A 22544-nucleotide genomic window follows, 5' to 3' on the forward strand; every position below is an offset into this window, starting at 1 on the left:
TATGGCTTTCAAACAGAATATAATTGTCTATTGCTCACCTGCCAGAATGTAAGCTCTAGGAGGATAAAGAATCTTTGGTTGATTGATGCATCAAGTGTCTACAATAGTAGGCACTTGGTACATGCTCAATAAATATTTGTTGAATGAATGAATATGAGAGATTCCCAGATTCCATTAGAAAAATAAATTTGTGCTGATTTCAGGTGATTTTTTTCAGGTGATTTTTCAGGGTCCTGAGATCGAGCCCCATGTTGGGCTCCGCACTCAGCAGAGTGCGGAGAGATCAAGCCCAGCTCAATTCAAGACCAATGGCACCTAAAGACTGGGTTTGGACTGAATTGTGGTTATCGAGTAAATAGTTAATTAACTTGAACTCAATTGACTTACCCATGTGAAATGATTACTGACCTTATTGGCCAATTCTTACCAGTCTGTCAGGCATTTAAGGCTTTATGTGATAAAACCAGTCTATCTATTATACTCATTATCAGTCTGTAATACTATTTCCAAACAAAAAGCAATGAGAATTTTATAAACTGTGACCAACAGAGATTTAAAAAAAATTACAAGATTAATTTTTCCTAACAGATTTATATCTTAATTTCCTAGATAATATCAATTTACTTGTAGTCTATAATCCTATATTCTATACTGAGGAAAATCTTTAGAGCTAATATCTACTTTTAACTGTCTTATTCTGTAAAAACAAAGTAAGCTAAGGTCATATGAGAAAGCCTTATAAATTAATGGAGTGTGAAATCTATCTGACCTTGCTTTAACTAATAACGTCACAGGCTATCTGCCTATTAGTCATGAAAATTCAACCTGGAACATGAATGAGTCACAAGAAATTGAATTCCTGGAAGAGTCAATCTATAAGTAGCGGGGATCACAAAAGGAAAACAAAAACAAAACCCCCCAAACCTCTAGATCTAATTAGAGGTGTCTAAACTAAGTAAACAAGTATTGGCTTTTGTCATAAAAGGGAAAAAAAAACCCAAAACAACTTCCATGTATTAACCAAGTCTCTTCTATAAAGCATTGGGTCTCCCTGATTTTTGAGAAACATTAAAAGTTCATGCTGTAGCTTTAGTATTATGCACACTGGTCAACTTTCTTCTACTTTTCTACCAGCAAAAGGGTAAAATTTTTTTGATTGTGTTTTATTTGTTGGCCTTCCCTTAAATTCCTTTCAAAACAACTTTAGTTGTTTTTTCTCAAGACCTATAAAGATTCAGGGTCTCCCTCTGTAAAGAATCTACAAAAAAGTTTTTAACATTCAGCTTTTCTTCTCTAAAGAACTTAGTCAAAACACAGTTTAAACTCAATGAGCAGTTATAGCTATCAAGTTTACTTAAACATTCTGATATCCAAAAAAAGGGAAAAGATCCCTAAAATACAAACTAGTGATCTCTTAGAACCAGTATAAATTTATAATATGAATAATTCAAGTAAGACTACTTTTAATTCTGAGGAATGTTTTATTGTATATGTAGCTCTCTCAGGAAGGCATGCGATATCTCTTGGTATCATCTCTTGAAGAATGATAATGAAAGAAATATGTAGTAGTATGCCTCAGGGCTCCATCCTCAGTCTGATTTTGCTCAACATTTTATTAATGATTGATGGAATCAATCAAAATTGATTCCACATCAAATATGTGGAAGACATAAAGCTGAGAATAAAAGCTAACCTAATACATGGCAGGAAAAAATCAACATATGAAAGACCCCCAGGGGTTGGAATAATGGGCCAAAATCTAACAAAACAAAATACAACAGGTTAAATGAGAGATTATAAGCCTCACTGAACTGAATCAGAAGAGAGAGAATCCAAGCTCTGCCATCTACACAGGCAGGTAAACTTTTGAGGATGCTTTAGCACAGAACTACAAGAAAGGGTATACAAACTGTGAAGTGAGGTAGACCTGGGTTCAAATGCTTGGTCTGACACTTATCAGTCACATTGGGTAAGTCAGTTAACCTTTCTGAACCTTAGTTACCATATCTATAAAGTATGGTACTGTAATTTCCCACTTCCTTTTTGGTAGGAAAGCTGTGAGAAGGAAGTAATATATGTAAAGATATAGTCCAATGCCCAGAAAATAGTATTTATTCAACAGTGTTCTTCTTTTAAAACGAAGGAGCAGGCTAAATGGTATAAGGTTTCTTCAACAACCTACTATGAAGCCATGACTCTGAAGTCCTGTATTTTTATCTAAAACAACATATCTACAAGTAGAGGATAGGAAAGACTCTGACTTCAAAGTTCTAGTCACAGTAAGCCCAATAAGGAACAACCAGTAATATTTATGTGCTGTGACCACATTAATATAAGTAAAAAGATACAGAAGAATGGAGAGGGCATGATTGCCCTATTGGTCAGACCACACCTAGAATACAGAGTTGTTTTTTTTTTTTTAAGAGAGAGCACACATGTGTGCTCAAGTGCGTGTGTGGTGAGGAGGCACAGAGGGAGAGAAAGAATCTCAAGCAGACTCTCTGCTGAGTGTGGAGCCCAACATGGGGCTCGATCTCAGGACCCTGAGATCATGACCTGAGCCGAAATCAAGAGATGGATGCTTAACCGACTGAGCCACCCAGGAGGTGCCCCTAGAATACTGAGTTCTTAATTAGGATATTGACAAACTAAAACATTAAAGAGAAATGGTCCTTTGAAGTCTTGAAGAAATGCCTCCCGAGGAACAGTTAAAGAACAGAGGATAATTTCCCTAAGGAAGAGTAAGACTCAGGAGGGCCCTGACAATTGTCTTCATGAATGCGAAGTAGAAGAGGGGATAGAACTTGTCCCAGATGCTCCCAGTTGGCAAAATCAGAATCAACAAATAACCTCTAAATAGACTGATTTCTACACAAACTTAGAAAGAACTTTCTAATAATATCTCACTAAAATTAAACAGGCTTGAGAGATTAAATTTATAGTAGAAGTGTTCAAACAATGGTTATTAAAGAAGTTATATAAGGAATTCAGTTTGGAAAAGAGTGAAAATGAAATTAATCTTACAGTCCTTGAGTGTATGGACTGCTTTGACCTTCACTGATCCAGCACATCCATTTCCCAAAACAGAAAGAGCCATGACCTCAACACTTAGCTTATTGCTTTCTGTGACTGGTAGAGTTGAATAAATGTATATGTATACACACACACATTTTTAAAAAACTTTATAACAGCAAATTTTTTATGAATTCATTTCTTACTATAGTGTCACTAAATAACTGTCCTACCATATAAGTTATCTGTAACATCAAAACCAGCTGAGGTCAGAATTATTGCATTTAACAAGCAGAGGTATAAGTCAAATGTTTTTTCTAAAGTTCAGAGGAATTTCAGGGACTAATAGCATAATGTTACAGTGGTTTAGGTAGTCAAAGAAAAGATAATACTTGCCATTTTTTTAAACTGCCAAGCAAAAGTAAATTTGTTTAAGGAGAGCAAGCTACAAAAGAGGTTGGCTTATGAGAACAACTATCTTAAATTTCAGAAAAGAACTTAAAGATACACTAGATAAGCCCCTACACTGTTTTGATTCAGACACGTCTGAAATAAAAGATGCATATTTTGAAGCACATCTATATGGTTAATCTTTATTGTAATTTCAAACTTTAGCTTTTATTTCTTTTCTAAAATACCAGTGAGCTTTAACAGAAAAAATTGTGACTTCAAGAACACTAAAAATAAACTAGAATTAGTTTGAATGAATTCAAATTCATATTTCACCAAGCAAATGACATTATCCAGTTTCTATTCCTTTTATGTGCCTTGTTTTGGAGGCATTCACCTCTCTAACCCTGTATTAACCTCTACATGCTCATTATCTTGTTTATCTTTGGTATTCATAAATATCAAGGCTGAGGTGTTCAGAATACCATAGGCTACATGTAAATCACTTTACAAAACACAACAATCACTTATCTGAAATCTCTGGAACCGGATGTGATTCGGAATTCAGATTTTTTTTTAACATGAAGGGTAACACGGAGCATATACAGCTTATTACAGTGGAGCCCGAGGCGTCATCCTGTAGTCAAGCACACTGCCATCTTTACAGCAAAGCACAGGAATGCTCACATGAGATGGGATCGATAAGGACCATATAAATAGCATCCTGTGAGTTGAGGTGAGGTTAGGTTGTGAATACCATTTAAAAAAAAAAAAATTTTTGGGTTTTAGAATCATATATAAGAGATTGTGGATGTATGTTCTAGCCTTACCTCAACATGCAACAGGAGTAAAACTGGAAAGTGTTGACATTTTCATACGTGAATGTTTGATAATCTCAGTCTGATCCTATAGACTGCTTTCCTCATCTATCACCCCCCCTCAAAATTTCCTTCGCTAATATTTAGTGGACTGATAACATGGAAGGAATATCAAAATCCTATTGGATAGACACTACTTAAAAGTATATTCCATTAAGGATCTTAATTCCACCTGTAAGATGTGTTTATACATAAGACAATAACTATTCTAAGCCATAATAATGTGTCACACCTGCATAGTTTACCAAAGTTTTTGTAAATGTCCACTCAAATGCAATAGAATCTTTAAGAGCCCTATAACACCATTAAGACTATCCTGAATCCTAACTCTTAAAAAAATATTTCATAAGCTTTATATAAAGGGAACTAAGAACTGGCCATAGCTCTGTGACAGTCAGACCATATCCAGAAAAACAGATTCTTTTTTTTGAGATACTGTTGAATAATGGAAAAAACAGAGGCCTTTAAGTCAAAAGATAGGGGTCGGAGTTACAAATTTATTACCCTACTAGCTGTGAGACGATAGCATGTTATTTGACTTTTGTGAACTCTGGCTTCCTTGTTTATAAAAGCAGAGGTAATAAAAACTACCTTGAAGAGTCATAGTGAGGATTAGATATAATAAACATAATGCACAAAGAAGAGTAACAGGTATATAGAACACAAGTTATTATTATTTTTAAAGATTTTATTTATTTATTTGACAGAGAGAGAGAGAGATCACAAGCTGAGGGGGGGGGGAGGGCAGAGGGAGAGGGAGAAGCAGGCTCCCGGCTGAGCAGGGAACCCGATTCAGGGCTCGATCCCAGGACCCTGGGATCATGACCTGAGCCGAAGGCAGACGCTTAACCGACTGAGCCACCCAGGTGCCCCTATTATTTTTATTCTTTAAGAGAAATGGGCGGGGAGAGGAACAGAAAAAGGAAGAAGTTCTTCAGGCCTGAAAAGTGTGTAAGAGGAAAAACTTATTCAGATTGCTTTTATGAAGCTTTTGGGTCAGGGCTGAAAAGGTAACAAAACTCAAATATTTATTTAAAATATAAGTATTTCAGGGGTGCCTGGGTGCCTCAGTCGGTTGAGTATCTGACTCTTGGTTTTGGCTCAGGTCATGGTCTCAGGGTCATGAGATCGGGCCCCACTTTGGGCTCCCCGCAAATCCCCGCCCCCCCGCTCATGCTCTTTTTCTCAAATAAATAAATCTTTAAAAAAATAAAATATAAATATTTCAAATAAATAATTATAGAAATTAAAATGTTTTACATTAAAATGTTTTTTCTTTATGTATACATAAACCTAATAGATACATATACACTCTTCATGTATACTCCCAAAACACAAAATAATTTTCTTTATATTATTGCAGAAAACTGTACCATTTTTTAAAATGAAATGTGCAACTCTTAATATCCTCAGTTTGTATAGCTAAGTGTAATAAAGGAAGAGAAGTTGAGGGAAAATATTCAATTTTCTGTTGCAATTAAGGAAAGATACTTACTCAATTTTCTGCTGCAGCTGTTCAGAAAGCTTTTTATTTTCTTCCTGGAGAGTATTCTTTTCGTTCACTTAAATATAATAGGAAAAAGAAGCACATATTATACCTACATGTGTATAATAATATACATATTATACCTATATGTGTATAATAATATACATATGTTAACATGTATGGTAGGCTTTTTCAATAATATCAATAACTATGGAGAAATTAGGGTTTCTAATTCTAAGTCATAATGTTAGTCAGAGTTAATGCTACTATGCAAGACTAATCTGTTACTAGGTAGTGATTACTACATCTCATATTGTGCCAGTTCATGTAACTGATTAACTGGTAATTTTATTTTATGCTTGTGGGCAAAAAAGAAAAAGTACCTCATATACTGGGGAGTACAGTTAATTATTCATACTAAGGTCAAGAGAGCATTCCATCTGTTACTCAGTCCTACTAATTTCAAATACCATTTTAGTAAAAGACCTTTATCTTGAAATAAATCTGATAATAAAAGTAAAATAACACTGAATAGCAGTATAATTTTTATAACATAAGCACATTTAAGTCAAATTTTCTTCCTTAGTCATACTCTGTTTCATAATTATGGTATCGGTAACTTAAATATATCCACTGAAATAGTATTTGTTTGAATCTACCTTGACTAAATTTTCCTGTCTGTGTTTATTTAATTTAGAAATCAGAAACTCAATTTTGGGCTACAATTTCTACTTCAGTCAGCACAAAATTATTATAAATTGTTAGTATGATGTCACTGGTTAAGCATGTACTTCACTAGGAGGAATATCTAAGAGATCACAGTAAATGACTAATCTCTATTAAAGAAAGTCAATCATATTCTAAAGATTTGTTAATAATTTAATGGTTTATAAATCTAAACATATTTTCCTTCATTGAGTAAATAAAATTTTTTTGGCTATCTATAATATGTGAAGTTACTAAACTACCTCCTATGGAGGATCTTAAAAAAATTAAGATAGGGACAGTGATCTAAAAAAAAGTGCAGCCTAATGAGAGACCAGATATTACCTAAACATGTTCTATACAATTGAAAGTGAGAAGGGAATTACAGAGGTACAGAACTAAAGGAAATTCAAGGAGAAAAAGGTTACTTTGGGCTCTTGAGATGATGAGGAAAGGATTCATTGAAGAGAGGACAAATGAAGCGGACAGAGAGGTTTTGCTTTTGTTTTTTTCTAAGATTTATTTATTTATTTGAAAGAGAGAGTGTGTGAGTGGAGGGGAGGGGCAGAGGGAGAGAATCTCAAGCAGATTCCCTGCTGAGCATGGAGCCTGACATGGGGCTCCATCTCATGACCCTGAGATCATGACCTGAGCTGAAATGAAGAGTGGGATGCTTAACCGACTGAGCCACCCAGGTGCCCCCTGAATGGAGAGTTCTATGCAGAGAATTAATGGAACAAAGTTAGAAAGAAAGATTGGGTATAATAAGAGGTAGGAAGCCTTCAAAGCCAGGTTAAGAAATCTGACCTTCGTTTTAAAAGATTACCAGGTGTCATTTTTCATAGATGAATGATGGGAAGATTGATACCACAGTGAGAAAAACTAAGCCTATTCCAAAGTGAGAAAAAAAAGCACTGACAAGTCAGGTGATCGTTAAAATTAAGAAATGAGTACCTGGACTAATGTGTAGGGTACAGAAATAGGAAGTGAGGACAGGCAGAGGAGCTGTTATAGAGGCAGAATCAGTAGTTATTTGGCAATTCATCCCCTGTACAGGTGAAAGAAGTCAAAGATGACCTTAAATCACTAATGAAGATGGTTTTACCTGACTCTTCCTCTCCAAATCCCAATGAAATGACAAAAAGCAACTCTAAAAATAAGTTAACTGCAATACTGAAAAGCCAGAATGGGTACCATTAGCAGATCAGAACCATGAAAAACTCACAAACGGTTTAAAAATAGATAGGCTCAGACTGATGGTAAAATCTAACCAAAGAAGGGGCCTTAAAAAAAAGTGAGCTTTTCCAGCAGAACATCATGTTAATTCCGGTACAGGCAGAATTCCAGAAGTTGCTGAATGAGCAAATAAAGCTAATAGCTGCCCTTAGGCTAAAGTCATGAGAATAGATTTCCAGAAGTTTTAACTTTGGAGAGTCCATTAATAAATACCGAGACAAGGAGATCAGGGAGTGCTGCTCTCAATTAACTTACAGTAATCACTAGAGAAGGCACTCCCAGAAGTGCCTGAAGACAAACTATCCATACACCCTACAAAAAATCTCTCAGGTCAAGTTTCCTTCTCTCCCACCTTCTGCCACTGAAGTAGGGCTCCTGTAAATCAGAACCTGCATTCACTATCAGCAAAGCAGGGATTCTTCCTCGAGCTAAAGAAATAAGGTTGCATTTAACAAAACTATCAATTTAGAGACATCTACAATTATAGATAATTAAGAGTCAACAAACACATAAAAGACTTAAAAAACACAAGATTTTTTAAAAAGAAAAAAACTGGGGCTCTTGGGTGGCTCAGTCAGTTGAGCATCTGACTCTTGGTTTCAGCTCAGGTCATGATCTCAGGGTCGTGGGATCGAGCCCTGTGTGGGGCTCTGTGCTCAGCCCAGAGTCTGCTTGAGATTCTCTCTCCCCTCTTCCTCTGCCCCCACCCCGCTCTCTCTCTGTAAAATAAATAAATCTTTAAAAAAGAAAGAATTAGGGGCGCCTGGGTGGCTCAGTTGGTTGGGCGACTGCCTTCGGCTCAGGTCATGATCCTGGAGTCCCGGGATCGAGTCCCGCATCGGGCTCCCTGCTCGGCGGGGAGTCTGCTTCTCCCTCTCCCGCTCCCCCCTCTTGTGCTCTTTCTCTCTCTCAAATAAATAAAATCTTTAAAAAAATAAATAAATAAATAAAAAGAAAAAGAAAAAAGAAAAAATTAAAAACTAGTAATAAAAAAATTAACCTCTGGTTAAGTAGTTTTAATACAGGAAACAAAAGATATCTGATAACATCTTCAGATTTCAAAGGCTGATAGGTTCATTAAAAACAAGCAACAGGAAGGGGCGCCTGGGTGGCTCAGTCGTTAAGCGTCTGCCTTTGGCTCAGGTCGTGATCCCAGGGTCCTGGGATCGAGCCCCACATCGGGCTCCCTGCTCAGTGGGAAGCCTCCTTCTCCCTCTCCCACTCCCCCTGCCTGTGTTCCTTCTCTCGCTGTGTCTCTCTCTGTCAAATAAATAAATAAAATCTTAAAAAAACAAAAACAAAACAAACAAGCAACAGGTGGCCATGAAAGAAACAAAGATCATAATCATTAAAAGCATAATAAATGGGATGAAAACAGACTAAATGTGAATGAGACAGAATAACTACTTTTAAGTGACTCCCAGAATTCAGCATAAAAGAATAAAGTTACAAAGTATAAAGAAAAATTAGACAGAATGGGAGGACCTGGCATCTTGTTAATCTGAGTTCCAGAGAAGAAACAGAGAATGGAGAGGGACACTAAACAACAACAACAATAACAAAACAGAAAAAACCTTCTTGGACTAAGTAAACACTTGAGGGTAGATGAATGAATTAGATATCCTAACAATAATCTTATGATAAAACAACTAGAACCTGCATAAACACATAATTTTTACTAAACTGCTGAGCTCACAGGAAGAGAAATCCAAGGGATTCCCACACCACCACCACAATCATCAACAAAAGCAAAATAAAACTGTGAGCTAAAACCGGAGCAGTGTAGGTAAGCAGATGCTGGTATCACAGCCCTGGTGGAGGGACTGAACCTGAGATTTCCAGTTTAAGCCCAAACTCCTGGAAAGGAGCCAAAGTAAACCTCATCCTTACCACTAGAGTCAGCAGAAAATTACTCCTATATGGATTCCCAAGTATTTCAGATAACAGAAATATCTTATATAGTAATGAAATGTTTAAAGATTTAAAAGATGGAATGCCCAAAATGAATACACTAGAAGTGATTACAAAAAATGGGTAGGCAGACAAGATTGAAATAATTTGAGCATCAATAAGAATAATGAACATAACTAAGTAACACACCTTGAATATATAAAATCTTATGGGTCTATTATACTCAAAAAAAGAAAGCCCCACTTTCATCAAAAACAAAATGAAACATCACACACACACACACACACACACACACCCACACACACACCCCTATCTGTCACCACTTCAGGTAACTATTACAGAAGACCTTACTCTGAAAACTAGCAATTAAAGGGAGAAAATTAAGATGTACCATGCCTTTCTAGTAGGAACTATATTCCAAGGCAGCCAACAGTCCCAATTGATAAGGGTAAAATCCTGTTTACAGAAGAATGCAGCTAATAAATGAAGAAAGAACAGAAATGAAAATTTAGCATTTTATAATCTCTAAATAATTAATTCAGGCAAGGCTCACTAATAGATGTGAAAATCATTACAGAAAGACTGAGAGAGAATTGTCATTTTTCCAAGATTTAATAGTATCACACATATCCATCCCCTCACTCAGATTATTTGGCGGAGAAAATATAACTCTCTAATAAAGAAATGTGGCCACCACCTTAACCCAGTGATCAATTTTAGAATCCTTAAAAGTGGAATAACCTGATAATATCGGTCTCCTGATATGATGCAACATTAAGTAGACAGTGTTAGCTATGAAGTACTACTGTCAAAAATGTTTAATCTAGACCTAATCAAGCCTTCAGATCCAGTATTTATTTTATAGGAAATAAAGGAACAAGATAAAATGTTAAAAAAAAATCCAGAAGGTGGCAAAATTTTAGGAAAATGACCCTACTTCAAGAAGCCAATGTCATGAGGGCGCCTGGGTGGCTCAGTCAGTTACATGTCTGCCTTGGGCTTAGGTCATGATCCCAGGGTACTGGGATGGAGCCCTGCATTGGGCTCCCTGCTCGGTGGGTTGTCTGCTTCTCCCTCTTCTTCTGCCCCTCCCCCCTCCCCGTGCTTTCTTTCTCACTTGTGCTCTCTCTCTCAAATAAATAAATCTTAAAAAAAAAAAAAAAAAGGAAGCCAATGTCATGAAAGAAAAAGATAGGAAAGGGAACTATTCCTGATTTAAAAAAGATAAATGCAATGTGTATGAGGTTTCTTTACTATTCTCCCTACCTTTCTGCATTTTTAAAAACATTTCATTAAAAAAAAAATAAAGAAGGGGTGCCTGGCTGGCTCAGTCAATAGAGAATGCGACTCTTGATCTTGGGGTCGTGAGTTTGAACCCCACGCTGGGCATAGAGTTTACTTAAAAAAAAGAAGAAAAAAAAAGATGACTAGGCAGATGTGAAAAAGAACCAAATAGAATTTTTAGGAATGAAAAATTTGTTACTGAAATAAAATAACTCAGCACAAGAGAACTATTGAAGTACTTAGTATACTGACAAGAGAGCTGAAGAAATCACTTAGAATGCAGCAGAGAGAAACAAGAGGATGAAAACAGGAAAGGGATTATCAAGTGATATGAAGGACAGAATGATGAGGTCTTATCAGAATCCCAAAACAGAGAATGGAGAAGACACAATATTTGAAAAGCTAGTAGCTGACAGTTTTCCAGATATGATTCAAGATATGGTTCCACAGATTTTTATAATATACACTTAACAGAATCTTTTTGGAAAAAAACTTCATTAAAACTATAGAACAACAAAAACAAAGGAAAAAAATCTTAGTAGGAGCCAGAGAAAAACGATTGTTACCCTGCAAAATAGCCTTAGAAAAGTAAAAGTAAAATAAAAATATCTGTGGATAAAAACTAGTTTAGAAACAACAAATACCTTCTAAAGGATGTATCTCATAAAGGAAAATAATCCCAGAAGGAAACTGAGGTGCAAAAAATAATAATAAAGCAAAGAAACTGATAAAACATGTAGTTAAGTCTTTTAAAAAACTGTCTTAGTAAGTTTTTAAAAAGTTTCTAACTTAGAAGGCTAAGAAAAAGGAAATGAAGTGCTAGGCATAAACAGCATGTAAGCAGAGTTCAGGTGTTTTAAGGTCTGTGTATTATTCGAAGATGGTCAAGAAATTAACTTTATAGTTTAGGAACGCATGGTAAAATTTCACAGTTGTAGGGCGCCTGGCTGGCTCAGTTGAAAGAGCAAGCGACTCCTGATCTTGGGGTCATGAGTTTGAGAGCCCCATGTTGGCATAGAGCCTACTTAAAAAAAATTTGTTTTCAGGGTTGATCAAAAAGATAAAGAATTAGAAAAAATAGTAAAGTATCAGATAAAAATGAAATAAAAAGACAGACATCCTCAAAATTCAATAACTGGGAAAGTAAAAACATAAAAGAAAGAAAAGGCAGGAACAAAAAAATAGCAGTGAACAGAAACATGAAAAAAATCATATATATGAAGCCCCTGGTGTTTTTATTCTTATGATAACTTGGGGATTTGACCTTGGCAATTCTTCTTTTGCTCATTTTAATGTAAAATTACTTTTCTTAAAACTTTACAGTAATCATCTTGATAGTATTACTAATGGTGCAATTCTGAGACTACTGTGCTTTTGAGATTTAAAAAATGAGTAGTTAGGGGATATTTTCATTCTATCATCCCTGTGTCTTTGAGAACCAGGCTTCTCAGCATGGAAGGAGATAGAAATGTTATTAGAGAAAAGGTTAACAACAGATCTATAGTCTTGAACTTGCATTTTAAACATGAAGTCATGAGGTATTTTATCTATCTGAAAATTAAGCAAAGGATATTCAAGCTGCTCACCCAAGAAGAAATGCAAACTGAAGATCATGTAAAAAAATAACTTAACCTGAATAGTTATAAAGAGAATGCTAACTTAAAAAAGGTATCCTTCTTTATCAATCAGATTGGGTATTATTAACACATTTTTGCTCAAAGCTGAAGATGATGTAGAGGAATGCATGTTCTCAAACACCTCCCCCCACCAAAAATCAAGCTGTCCATCAACAGCAGAATGGCTAAATGACATCTACACTAGAGAATATAATGCAGCCATGAAAAAGAACAATGTCTTATTCCTTTGAAGATTTTGGCTATTTTTTAGATAGCCAAAGTTGCTGGAAATTTGACTATTAGGTATGCAGACATTACTGGAGATTATTTCTATACTAACAATATAATTGTAGATCTCAACTATGTTTACTGAGATGTAATAGTGTTCTACTCACTGATAATGTTCTTATATTCCTAAATAAACATATACATACATTCACACATACACACAGAAACTACAGACTTAATTAAGACATAGCCTAAAATAAAATAACACATGTCAGAACAAGAAGTATGGTACGGGGGCGCCTGGGGGCTTAGTCAGTTAAGCGGCTGCCTTCGGTTCAGGTCATGATCCTGGGGTCCTGGGATCGAGCCCCACGTCCGGCTCCCTGCTTGGCAGAGAGCCTGCTTCTCCCTCTCCCTCCTTGTGCTCTCTATCCCTCTGTCAAATAAATAAATAAAATCTTAAAAAAAAAAAAAAGAAGTATGGTATGATCCCATTAAATTTAAAAGAGAAGAGAAGAGGAGAGGGCACCTGGCTGGCTCAGTCAGTGGAGCATGTGATGCTTGATCGCGGGGTTGTGAGTTCAAGTCCCCTGTTGGGTGTAGAAATTACTTAAAAATAAAATCTTAAAAAAAAAAAGAGAGAGAGAGAAGAGAGAGAAGGGATAAAACAAAGGAAAGAGACAGAAAGATAAGCCTGGACCTGGAAAGATGCATTATCAGATTGCTAATAGTAATTATCCAGAAGCAAAATAAAACTATATTCTTTCTCTTTTTGAAACAATGAGGATATACTCATTTTTTCTTGCTTGAGTAACCAGAGGATAGCAATATAACAGAAAAAAAAAATAGTCAGAAGATGGACTTAGTTTGGAAAAGAAGATTAATTAGATCTTGGATGTGAGCTGTTTATAGAGAATCAAGGTAAAGGTCACTAAGAGAGTATATGAAGAGTTAAAAGAGAATAAGGTTAAGAGAGGTATTAGAAGAAACGAAGGTTAAGAGAAGGTTAAGAATGAAAGAAAACCCAACATTAAATGTGTAAGGAGACTCAACTGAAAATGGTATACTTGTAATAGTATGTCATGAAAACCAAAGAAAGTATATAATTTTGTAGAACACTAAATTGTATTCTTTGTATTTAACTTTACTAAATACTAGTTACATTACATGAAATAAAAATTATGAAGTTACATAAACGAAAGAAGCAAATATGGACATAATCAAAGGAAATTTCCTTCTTGCTTTACAGCTGGTGGGACTTGAGGGCCAGTGGTGGACATCCCACCTTTTTGTATCCTATTTCTTACTAAAATAAGTATGAAGTTAAATCTACAGAAAGGGAATAAAGGACATTTGAACTTTTGCCTACATGAGGAAAAATGTATGTAAACAATCCATTTGATTGCAACCACTTTAATAATAGGTTTTATCAACAGTACATTATGCTTTAAACACTTAACGAATGAAGAAAGGAAACTCACTAAGCTCTGTGATAAGTTTAAGATTCTGCTGCCGGATATTTTCAAACTCTTGCTGTTTTTTCCGCATGTGCTCTTCAGTTACTGCACAGCGATCACATAATCCTGCTCTTAACCTAGGAAACAAAAACAAAATATTTTTAGAATAGAACTTAAATGTTCTCACCAGAAAATAAGTATGTGAGATCATGGCTGTGTTAATTAGTGGAAATTCTTTCACTGTGTGTATGTTTACCAAATTACCATGATGTACACTTTTACAATTTTGTCAATTATACCTCCATAAAGCTGAAATTCAATTTTTTTAACTACTAAAAAATATTTCTTTATATTTGAACTCCCAAGACTTTTATGCTTTATGAAGCTCTAAAGAACTGACTTGGCAAGTATAGAGAAAATTAACTATTTTAATGATGTATTATATCTTTAACATATTCTTGAATAGGTTGAAATCATGCCACAACATCGCTTTCTACAACAGATTACAATTCTGAGTGGAATTCTCTAAATTCTGCCAATTTTAAACTCTATCCAAGGGAATTTATTTACTGAAGAAACTGACCTTGTTCTAATTTATTATAGCCAAAATATGAACTCCAGTCCAGTACCAAGGGGATGAATTTTATCTTAAGCAAGTTTGCATCTGTATTGCTCAGCATAGCATATAACACATAATGAGTGTTCAACTTTTTTAGCTGAATGAATACTAAAGGTCAAAGGAAACAAAGTAAAAAAAAAAAATGTACTTCATACTTTGTTCTTTTCAGCATTAAAAAAACCCCCAATGTTAAAAAAATTCAATGTACTATTATGCAAAAAAAAGTTTTAAAAAATAGCTTTCACTGACTATTTGTGAGTGCTGAAGGGAAGAGGGAAATACATAGATTGCACACAGGGGATGGGGAGCGGTAAAGAGAAAGGTGTACCTTAAAATGTTAATAATAGTTATGTTGTAGGTACCAGTATTATAGGAGATTTTTTTTCTTAGTGTTTTTCTCTTTTTCAAAATTTCTCTAATTTTATTATTTGTTTATCAGGAAAAAATATAGTTAAAAAGGAGACATAGACCCCACATTAGGAATTTGGGAAATGTATAATCTGAGGTAATAATTTTTACTTGTCAGTAAGATACTAAGTATTTAAGTGTCTATGGAAGTCATAGCATGGTAGTATAAGCCATGAATTTTATAAGCTAAGGAGATAAAAAATTAAAACTGTACAACTAAAACAAAAAGAACCTAGAGATTTTCATATGCAAGTAAAACTCATATCAACAATGTTGATATGGATGTAAAAAATAAAGATTAGAGATCATAGATAGGATGCGTTAATAAAATCAGAATTCCTAGAATGAAGAAATAAAGAATGGACAGCACAGTTTAATTAGAGTATATTCCAAACACAGGAATTAGAACAGTCAAGATCTTTGAAACCATTTTGTATGATAAATATCTAAGTAAAGATGACACTGAGTCAACATTTGTATCAACTTTTGCTCCTTCCCAAGATCCTACAAAACTATAGTAAAGATGTATGTATATTTTTAAAAACACAAACCCGTCAGGACAGGCCTAATGGGAGAGAAAACAAACAAAAACCTTAAAGCAAGGTTTGGGTGGACAAAATTGAAACTCCCCTGAGAATGCTGAATCCTGAGCCAATGATGGGAAAGGTCTAGAATTGTGTTGCCCAATAAGGTAACTACAGCCACATATGGCTATTTCAATTTAAATAAATTAAAATTAAAATTGAGGTCAGTTATGCTTAAGTACTCAACAGCCACATGTCTAGATGCTACTGTATTAGACAGTGCAGATATAAAACATTTCCATTATCACAGGAAATCCTATCAGACAGCACTGACCTAGAGCCAACCTGATATATACTGCAGAATTCGAGAAGGTTAAAAAATTGGTACTCAGAGTGATTTAAAGTATTTCAAGAAATCATCATACCAACATATTTTCTCCTATATTCTGAGCACTCAAGTGATCACCCCTTCCATTCCCAGCAGAATACTGGAAGTTTAGTCTCTAGAAGGTCTAAAACAGAACCAGACACTGGTTTGGGAGACCTGAGGTACAGGTAAGGGTAGGAGTACAATAATGAAATGAATGTCTATGCATGCCAAATTCTCAGAACCTAGTCTAAGCCCTCATCATCTATTTGGCTTCCAGTACTTTGGTAGCCAACCCTATTACACATTCCTGGAAGCAGAATGAAGGAGCTTCCTCTAGGAAATCAGGTATTTTTACTGACATTAGAGAATTATCAGTGAAACAGACCAGGCAGATGACCCTGCAGTGAAACTCAGAGCCCATAATTCCACTCAGAGCTTTTATCTACCTCTCTTAAATATAAAGAGATAATCAAGATCAACAGACAGCTGAGAAAAGCTTATAAAGTAAAAGAGACTAAAGCAAACAAGACACTTAAAAAAAAAAAAAAGAGGGGTACCTGGTGGCTCAGTCAGTTACACATCTGACTCTTGATGTAGGTTCAGGTTGTGGTCTCACAGTCGTGAGACTGACCCCCGCACTGAGCTCTGCATTGGGCTCCCAGCTCAGCAGTGAGTCTGCTGGAGATTCCCTCTCCCTCTCCCCCCCCCACTCGCACTCGTGCACGCACACTCTCTCTTCTGTAAATAAATAAATCTTTAAAAGTAAAAAAAAAGAGGGACACCTGGGTGGCTCAGTTGGTTAAGCATCTGCCTTCGGCTCAGGTCATGATCCCAGGGTCCTGGGATCAAGTCCCGCATCAGGCTCCCTGCTCCGTGGGGAGCCTACTTCTCTCTCTGCCTCTGCCTCTCTCTCTGTCTCTCATGAATAAATAAATAAAATCTTAAAAAAAAAAAAAAAAGAAAGAAATATAAGCTACATAGGGAGAAGAAAAAAAGCCACACCATCATCATCAAACTGTAAAGAATACTCTCAGGAGAAATAAATAAGATACCAAACTATGAAATGAAAACAGGATTGCCATAAAACAAAATATTCTGAGAACACCACCAAAAAATCTTAGAAATTCAAAGTATAGCCGCAGGAAAAAAACCCAAACTCAACAGAAGGTGAGAAAATAAAGTTGAGAAAATCTCCCCAAAAAAGCAAAGAGAAAATAGAAAAGATAAGAAAACTAGAGCATTATCCTAGAATGTTTATCATATCAATAATAAGAGTTCTAGAAAAAGCAAGTTTTGGGGCGGGGCTGGGCAGAAAAGGAGGAACAAAAAAGACATGATGAATATGGAAAGCAAAATGGTGTAAATCTAACCATATCATTAATTACATTATTAACTGATAAACCCTCCAATCAAAAGGCAGAAACTATGATTCAACTTTATACTGTCTATAATAGACATACATTTTTTTTGAGATTTATTTATTTATTTTAGAGAGAGAAAGATGGTGTGAGCAACTGGAGTGGGGGTGGGGTGGCAGAGGGAGAGGGAAAGAGAGAATCTCCAGCAAACTCCCCTTTGAGGGCAGAGCCCCATGTTCTCACCACCGAGATCATGACCTGAGCTGAAATCAAGAGTCAGAGGCCTAACAACTGAGCACCCCGGCACCCTACAACAGACATAATTAAAAAAAAATTTCTTATAAATTTATTACATAATAATATTATAATAACTATTATCAATAATAATAATATAAGAAACATAGATCTCTGTGGGGTGTATCACAACATCAGGGTTAGGAGGCCTCAGGACTGGAGCAGAGGTGAAATCCCCCGGTTGCAACTCCATACAAAAGGAGGGGTGAAGCACAACTGACCCTGTAAAGTTAAAAACCCAAACTGAACGGAACCAAAAACTCACAGGTGAGTGTGAGACCGAGTGTGTACGTGGCAGTCTGTTACAGTGACTGCTGCTGTGTGTGTGACCTGGTCTGTTGGTGAAGGGGTTACTGGGTGTGACTCTGCCCAGGGAATGGGGCCAGTGGGCCAGGGCAGGGCAGGCGGGCACAGACCGGCATACCAGGCCCCTGGGCTGTGAAAACCAGTTTTCTGGGTTTTTTTTTTAAATTATTTTTTGTTTTTTAATTTAAAAAAGCTAGAAATACAAACAGAAACTTGTGAGTGATGTGGATGGAACTTAGTGCAGACTCCAAACTTCAGGTTTAAAAACGTCCCAGGGCTCCCCACCCCACAGGTCATTGCTGAGTGTGAGGAGTCACAGTAAGGGGGGCTGGGGTGTCCTCTAGGGTCTTTGCCTCTCCCCAGGGCTTGTGGTGGCCTGACTCTAGGGGTCCTCTATGAACCCCCCAGAAGCCCAAATTTGGGGAGGGGCATACTTCAGATTCCAAGATACAAATAGGTTTAAGACAAAAGGATGGAAAAAAATATATACCATGCAAACAAAAGCCAAAAAAAGCTGGAGCATCTATGTTAATTAATATCAGACAAAACAGACTGTAAGAAAGTGCTACTAGCACAGTGAATTTTATAATAAAAGGGTCAATTCATTACAAAAATAAAACAATTATAAACATATGCATCTAACATTAGAGCCCCAAAATATACACAGAGCAAAAACCGAGAACTAAAGGAAAAAACAAATTCAAAAATAATGGTTGTAGACTTCCACTCTCAATAATGGATAGATCAAGTGAGATGGGAAATCCACAAAGATATAGCAGGCCTGAACAAACCAACAACCACCCAGACCTAACTGACATCTACAGAACACGCCATCAACAACTGCAGAATGCATATTCAGGACCATTTCCTAGGTCACAAAACAAGTCTCGATTAGTTTAAAAGCACTGAAATCATACAAAGCATGCTCTTCCACCACAATGGAATTAAATTAGAAATCAACAACAGAAGGAAATTTGGAAAATCCACAAATCTGTGAATCTTAAACAACGTACTCCTAAATAAACAATGAGTTAAAGAAGAATCACAAGGGAAAGTATAAAAATAGGCCACAGCATACATGCATATATAAAGCAACGGTCAATAAGTTCTTGAATACTAAATATGTGATTATCAAAATAACTTTAATAGTAGGGTTGGAAAATAAAATAGAACATGGGGAAAAAAAAAAGTAACAGAAATCAGAGAAAAGATTATAAAGAATCAGTTTATGACCGAGAAGTGCTCCAGAAGGAGAGAACATAAAAAAATGGAGAGGAAATAACAGAAAGAAATTGCCAGACCCTACAAGATTCCAGCTTTCAGGTTAACAGGCTGAGTGTCCAACACATTGAAGGAAACACACACACACCTCCCTCACAAAATTTCAGAATGATAAAAAGGTCTTAAATTCTAGGAAGGAAAAAAAACCTATTACATATAAAGGAATAACATTAGAATGATATCAGTTTTATCAACATTGGATGCTAAGAGATAATGAGAAAATGTCTTCAGTTTGGAGGAAATCTATTTTGAACCTAGAATTTTATATCCATTCAAAATATCATTTAAATCAACAGTAAAATAACATTTTTAGGCATGCAAGGACTCTGAAAATTTACTTCCTGTGTACTTTTCAGCAGTTATTTGAGGGTGAGCTATAACAAAATGAACATGAAAAACCAATAAAAGGGAAAAGTAGGCCCACATTTTATCAACCATGTTCACTGGTGTATGTTCAAGGTCTAAAATAGTGCCTGGCACAAAGCAGGTGCCCCATAATTATTTGCTAACTAACATGAGTTGAAAGAAATAATGGAATTAATGTAGGGATCCAGAGAAGAGAAATTCCAGAATGACAGCTGTAGTATAACCTACAAAGTAAATGGTCCAAATTAGTAGAGAAAGTTTAAGTTTCTCAGCCCAAGAAGCATGCCTTCAAGAAAAAGAAAGATTATAAGCAATAAATAGAATAACTAACACATTACCCAATATTAATGACGTAGTAAGGAAAACATGTTTCTTATCTCAATATGAAAAAAGTAATTAGAACTTCTAGGAAAACTGCTAGTTCACAGCAAACTCATATAAATATGTCCGTATCAGAACATAATTATGGGCTGATCTGAGTGGCTAATTTGAGCAGCTGATTTGAAACAGAGTAGAAAAGAATCTATGTGGCCCTGACATTAGAAACAGTCTCCTTGAGTGGCACGGAGGTCATGACATCGGATCTGTAGAGAAGGAAATATTATCCTGGCTCAGCAGAGAGTATTTACAGTCAATAAATAAACACAGTTTACCATTTTTCAGCTTCTATAATTAACTTATAAACCAAATACAAAAGACTGAAATCAGGTAACAGAAAACAATGTAACCATTGTCAAGCTTGTCAATATTTACATGTAAAAGTTCAGCTGAACACAGAGTGGGAAGTAGGAGAGAGGAAGAATGATGGAGGGAAGGGTTAAAGTATCAATACCCTCCTGTAATGTAATGGTGAGTTCAGGGCGACTGTTCAGACATTTTCCTAAAATATATTCCTATAAAGACATACTTTCACATAAGTGTATATATTAAGGTTCGAAGATAAAATAGAAGAACTAAAATAATAACTATTCAAAATATGCAAGGGATAAATAGTATCCTCATTTTCATAGTAAGAAGTAAACAAATGTCTCAAATTGATAAATCAAGTATTAAAGTAAAAATACATCATTGATGGGGCACATGGGTGACTTAGTCGATTAAGTGTCTGAATTTGGCTCAGGTCATAACCTTGGGGTCCTGGGATCAAGCCCTGCATCAGGTTCCCTGCTCAGCGGAGTCTGCTTGTCCCTCTCCCTCTGCCCCCCTCCCCTGCTCATGCGTGCTCTCTCTCTCAAATAAATAAATAAAATCTTAAAAAAAAAAAAAAGCAAATACCTCATTTAGAACTTTGGAAAACTAAGAACTGGGACTGACAGGGGTGGGAAAGAGAAACAAAAAAACTTTTTTATAGTAACTATACCACCTTATAATGTACATGCATTACTTGAATAAAAATTCAAAAAGGGGGAACATAAAATAAGCTAGATAGTATATTCCTTTTATCACAGCATTTTAATTTAACAGTATTATATTCTAGTAAACTTTGTATGACATCTTTTTGAGAATTAAGGTACTAAAAAGGATTATACTTTCTTGTCTTTCTGCTATAATACATATGTTTTCAGATTCTCAAGCATTTCTAAAGCTAACAGTAAAGTCTATTTATGCCTTTAAAATTATAAAGGAGGGGCGCCTGGGTGGCTCAGTTGGTTAAGCGTCTGCCTTCGGCTCAGGTCATGATCCCAGGGTCCTGGGATTGAGCCCCGCATCGGGCTCCCTGCTCAGCAGGAAGCCTGCTTCTCCCTCTCCCACTCCCCCTGCTTGTGCTCCCTCTCTTGCTGTCATATAAATAAATAAATCAATCTTAAAAAAAAAAGTAAAATTCCAAAGGAAATAAGCCTCTGTAAACTATTCCAAAACCAAGACACTATTAAACTGTTATAACAGGCAACTCAATTTTAACTATTTGCTTAAAGTACCTGACATTTCGTATTTACGTTCCTCTTTTAAGATTTGCTCTAATTAATAGCTTAGGACCCATGTAATAAACATTCAAATAGTTGACCCGACTGCAGTAAATAATTTAGACACAGAATTACTAAGCCATAAAGACCGAAGAGAACATGACATTGAAAAGTCACTGAAGGGGTGCCTGGCTGGCTCAGTCAGTAGAGCATGTGACTCTTGATCTCAGCGTTGTGAGTTCAAGCCCCACACTGGGTGTAGAGGTTACTTAGAAAATAAATAAAAATTAAAAAAAAACAGAAAAAGAAAAGTCATTGAGAAACACTGAAGGAGGTAAATGGCATCGAACAATTCTAATGAATTATTTCAATGTCATTCTACTAGTCAGTTTGTCAGTAAAAACTGAATACTATTTTTTCTTTTTTTTAAGATTTTATTTATTTTTTGACAAAGAGACAGCGGGAGAGGGAACACAAGCAGGGGGAGTGGGAGAGGGAGAAGCAGGTTTCCCGCTGAGCAGGGAGCCCGATGTGGGACTTGATCCCAGGACGCTGGGATCATGACCTTAGCTGAAGGCAGACGCTTAACGACTGAGCCACCCAGGTGCCCAACACTATTGTTTCTAAGAAATCAAATCTAATACATTAAAATGTCATGACGTATCATCAAAAACAATCCCTTGGAACCCCTAGTTTCCAAGTTCAAAAATGCCACTGATATAGACAGTTATAAAGTGAAACAATATTCCCTAGCTTGTTTATTACTTTAGTTTTCTCCAGTTAACTGCCATTCTTGATAACAATATCTGTGGAAAAGAGTCAACTCTTGATTGCTTCCAGATCCTAGTTTAAATTTAAATGGATGTGAGAAAAAATGCTAGCTCCTATTTCCATCAGCAAGGTTCCACTGC

At 35.9% G+C, this 22544-nt stretch overlaps 1 protein-coding gene across 8 annotated transcripts in view; it reads right to left on the bottom strand.

Moving 5' to 3' along the window:
- RBBP8 (RB binding protein 8, endonuclease) overlaps positions 1-22544 on the bottom strand; it is an 89140-nt gene that overhangs the window by 37040 nt on the left and 29556 nt on the right. For all 8 annotated transcript variants that reach the window (XM_081801514.1, XM_081801513.1, XM_081801518.1 and 5 more), the window contains 2 exons: positions 14228-14340; positions 5776-5842 (listed from right to left, as the gene is read on the bottom strand). In XM_081801514.1, coding sequence (XP_081657640.1) covers positions 5776-5842; positions 14228-14340 — 180 coding nt within the window. The remainder of the gene's footprint in view (positions 1-5775; positions 5843-14227; positions 14341-22544) is intronic.

Source organism: Leptonychotes weddellii, chromosome 13 (genome assembly GCF_054177405.1).
Source record: "Leptonychotes weddellii isolate Sample4059 chromosome 13, ASM5417740v2, whole genome shotgun sequence".
In the NCBI taxonomy this organism is placed as follows: Eukaryota; Metazoa; Chordata; class Mammalia; order Carnivora; family Phocidae; genus Leptonychotes; species Leptonychotes weddellii.